This window comes from Nicotiana tabacum, chromosome 21, assembly GCF_000715075.1.
Source record: "Nicotiana tabacum cultivar K326 chromosome 21, ASM71507v2, whole genome shotgun sequence".
NCBI classification, from domain to species: domain Eukaryota; kingdom Viridiplantae; phylum Streptophyta; class Magnoliopsida; order Solanales; family Solanaceae; genus Nicotiana; species Nicotiana tabacum.
The window spans coordinates 5,367,485-5,371,488 of NC_134100.1; the positions used below are offsets into that span (position 1 = coordinate 5,367,485).

Below are 4,004 nucleotides of genomic sequence, written 5' to 3' on the forward strand. Positions count from 1 at the left end.
GAGAAGCCGGGAATTTCAATAAAGGTGTTCAAATTTTGAACACCCTTTGCTAGTGGGCTATGCAAGGGTGTTCAAAGTCTATTTTAATCAATAACAAGTAATATTTTACCTTATATGTCGTATAATTTTTCAGCGAAGGGTGGTCAGTTGACGACCCTTCAACCAAAGTAGTTTCGCCCTCATTGGCCTATGTCACCCTTCGCCGAAAAATTATATTATATATAAGATAAAATATTATTTGATATTGATTAATAAAAATAAACTTTGAACACCCTTGCATAGGGTGTTCAAAATTTGTATACGCTTGTTGAATTTTCTAGTTTCGTGACTTATACTTAGTATTTCCTTGTGTGCGCGTATATAGTCATAGTTTCATACTAATTTCCAATTGTGTATATATATATGTGTCCGTTTATGCATCAAAATGGTGTAGGCTATTATTTGATATATAGGAATTATCGCATAAAGCTAGGGGATTGAAGTAGTATTATTTGTTCATTAACCATAAAATGGCCGCTTTGCCATTATTATCATCAGACTCACTTGTTTCTATTCGTGACAAATCCTTCATCAAACCTTCTACTCTCACCCCTTCTACACTTAGATTTCACAAGCTATCTTTCGTCGATCAAGCCGTCAGTAATATGTATATTCCTGTGGCCTTTTTTTACCCTAAACCGCAAAGAGAAGAGTCAAACAATTCTCAACTTTCCCATATAGCTGATTTGTTGCAGAGATCTCTGTCACAAACTCTAGTCTCTTACTATCCTTATGCAGGAATATTGAGAGACAATGCTACTGTTGAGTGTAATGACATGGGAGCTGAGTTCTTGAGTGTTAAAATAAATTGTCCTATGTCTGAAATCCTTAACCATCCTCATGCAACTGACGCAGAAAGTATAGTTTTTCCAAAGGACTTGCCTTGGAAGAATAATTATGAAGGTGGTAATTTACTTGTGGCTCAATTAAGTAAGTTTGATTGTGGGGGAATAGCCATTAGTGCATGTTTATCGCATAAGATTGGTGATGGTTCCTCTGTGAATAATTTCCTTAATGATTGGGCTAATGTCACTCGTGATCGTAGATTTATAGTTCCTTCTCCTAGATTTGTAGGAGATTCTATTTTCTCTTCACTAAATGGTCCTCTTATTGCTCCACAAATTATGTCTAATGTCAGTGAGTGCGTACAGAAAAGACTCATTTTTCCAGCCGCCAAATTGGATGCTCTTCGATCTAAGGTAATACTACCACCAGTTCACTAGCTACTTTTGATTGCTATAACAAAGTAGTGTTATAAAGAACATATAACAACAATAACAATAATCCAGTATAATCTTACTAGTGGGGTCTGGGGAGGGTATTGTGTACGCAGACCTTACCCCTCCTCTGAGGTAGAGAGACTGTTTTCAATAGACCCCCGGCATCTTTCCCTCCAAGAACTCCCCACCTTTGCTCTTGGGATGACCCGAACTCACAACATCTTGGATGGAAGTGGAGGGTGCTTATCATCAGAGCAACCCACCTTGTCATAAAAAACATATATTATAGCATAACATGAAAATTAGTTCCAAAAGAAACTTGTCTTTTATAGTGAATGATTGTTATATTACGACAGAGAGGTATGACTGTATTTGTTAAAGGTAGTCTTAAATGTGTCACCTACTTAAATAAATTTATCTTGCAAAAAAAGACTGACATTTTTTGGTATTGAAGATAGCAGTTGAATCAGGAGTAGAGAACCCAACAAGGGCTGAAGTTGTTAGTGCACTTCTTTACAAATGTGCAACAAAGGCAGCCGCAGCATCAAGTTCTGCAAATATACAACCATCTAAGTTGGTTCACTACTTAAATGTACGTACGATGATCAAACCTCGTCTACGACGAAGTGCAATTGGAAATCTCGTATCCACGTTCTCCACAGCAGCTATGCAAGATATTGAGTTGCCACGATTGGTTCATAATCTAAGGAAGGAAGTTGAGGTAGCGTACAAGAAAGACCAAGTTGATGAAAATGAACTGGTCTTAGAAATAGTAGATTCCATGAAAAAAGGAAAATTACCATTTGAAGAAGAAGATGAAAATTCTACTGCTACGATGTATTTTTGCAGCAACGTTTGCCAATTCCCACTCTACAGTGTAGATTTTGGATGGGGAAAACCTGAAAGAGTGTGTCTAGCAAATGGTCCTTGCAAGAATTACTTCTTCTTGAAAGATTACAAAACTGGGCGAGGCGTGGAGGCACGAGTGATGTTACAGAAACAACATATGTCTGCATTTGAATGTGATGAGGAACTTCTACAGTTTACCTCCTCCTAGTTCCAAGTCTTTAATTACTAGGAGTTTGGAATCTGCATTTCGGTTTCGTTGTATGATTTTGCGTGTTTAATTATTTGAGTTGCTCTAATAGTAAGTATCCTCCATCTTCAACTAAGAGGTTGTTAGTTTGAGTCACCCCAAGAGTAAGGTAGGGAGTTCTTAGAGGGAAGGATGTCAGATGCTATTGAAAATAGCCTCTCTACCTCAGGGTGAGGGTAAGGTCTACGTACACACTACCTTTCCCAGATCCCACTAGTGAGATTATACTGGGTTGTTGTTGTAATTATTTGGTCCCTTAGTAAGTGGAATACGTACCATTTATTTTGTTTACTTGGTTTGTTTGATTTTCCTGATATGTAACTCTCACCCAATGTTACGACACAAATCCTCCCTTCGTGAATCACCGTGACGACACCTAGTCTCTACGACTAGGTAAGCCTAATACTTGCGGAAAAGAAATGAAAAACATGAAAATTAACAACTAACAGTAATATATATTTTAACAAGCAATTGAGATGCCGCTCAGCATATATAATAATCAACTCTCGAAATATACAAAACACACCCAAGACCCGGAACACCGTAATTCACAAGCTTCTATGATGTTCTAACTGTTCTATACATCAATGTCTATAGAAATATGAGAAGAATCAACATAGGGGGATAGAGGGGGACTTCGAGGATCTGCGGACGCGGGCAGATGTACCTTGAAGTTCTCCGAAAATAGCAGAAAGTGCAACTAAAGACGACGCTGGTAAGAGAAACCTAGATCTGCATACAAAAAACATGTTCAAGAAAGAGCATAAATAAACTACAGCGGCACCCAGTAAGTGCCAAGCCTAACCTCAGTAGAGTAGTGACGAGATCATGTCAGGCCCACTCGTATATAATAAATAAAGCATGGGAATATAATAGTATAATAAGAGACCGAAATTTAACAAAAAGAAAACACAATGAAATAACAGTACAACATACAGGGATAAACAACAGGGAATCTTCCAAGATACTGTGTTGTAGTATCAAAATAAATATGCAAGGAGAACTCCCGAGGTACCGCCTCGTAGTCTCAAAAGTAAATATACAGGGAGAACTCTCGAGGTACCACCTCGTAGTCTCAAAAGGAAATGTGCAGGGAGAACTCTCGAGGTACCGCCTCGTAGTCTCAAAAGTAAAAATACAGGAAGAACTCCCGAGGAACCGCCTCGTAGTCTCAAAAGTAAACACACAGCTCAAACCGATAAATACCATAGTTAACAACAAGAGTTCTACAGTTAAGACTGATAAAGAACAAGGAAAAGCAAGAAATCAACTAGGCATGCTTCACAAAGTTCAAATAAGCAGTTAAAACATGTAGACATGCAATATTAGAGTAAACGGGATAACTACACATATTGGAATAGCTCAAATAAGAATGGAAACACACTAATACTCATTAAAAAAATATAACTCAATTTAAAAGGAAAAACAGCTTGATACTTAGTAAAACCAAGAAAACTCCGGATCTCTGTAGCTGAGGACAGTCTGGGCCAACTATGCACTACTTCTATTTTCTTTAGATCCACCTGGATCCCATCACTCGATACTACATGACCCAAGAATTCCACTGAGTCTAGCCAAAATTCACACTTAGAAAATTTTGCATATAACTTCTTTTCTCACAAGGTCTGAAGCACAGTCCTCAGGTGTTG

General features: G+C 37.9%; 1 protein-coding gene across 1 annotated transcript; it reads left to right on the forward strand.

Annotated features, from left to right (window-relative positions):
• The first annotated feature begins 447 nt into the window (after nucleotides 1–447).
• LOC107778215 (acyltransferase Pun1-like) lies at nucleotides 448–2,646 on the forward strand. The gene is made up of 2 exons (XM_016598426.2): nucleotides 448–1,238; nucleotides 1,714–2,646. The coding sequence occupies exons 1-2, from the start codon at nucleotides 510–512 to the stop codon at nucleotides 2,314–2,316; spliced, it is 1,332 nt and encodes a 443-aa protein (XP_016453912.2). The 5' UTR covers nucleotides 448–509; the 3' UTR covers nucleotides 2,317–2,646.
• The last annotated feature ends 1,358 nt before the right edge of the window (nucleotides 2,647–4,004 follow it).

What these genes read in the sequence shown, in the direction of transcription:
- LOC107778215 (XM_016598426.2), top strand. Translation starts at nt 510, where the DNA reads ATGGCCGCTTTGCCATTATTATCATCAGACTCACTTGTTTCTATTCGT. An exon ending in TGGATGCTCTTCGATCTAAG is followed by an intron (nt 1,239 to 1,713) that starts GTAATACTACCA and finishes TTGGTATTGAAG; the next exon opens with ATAGCAGTTGAATCAGGAGT.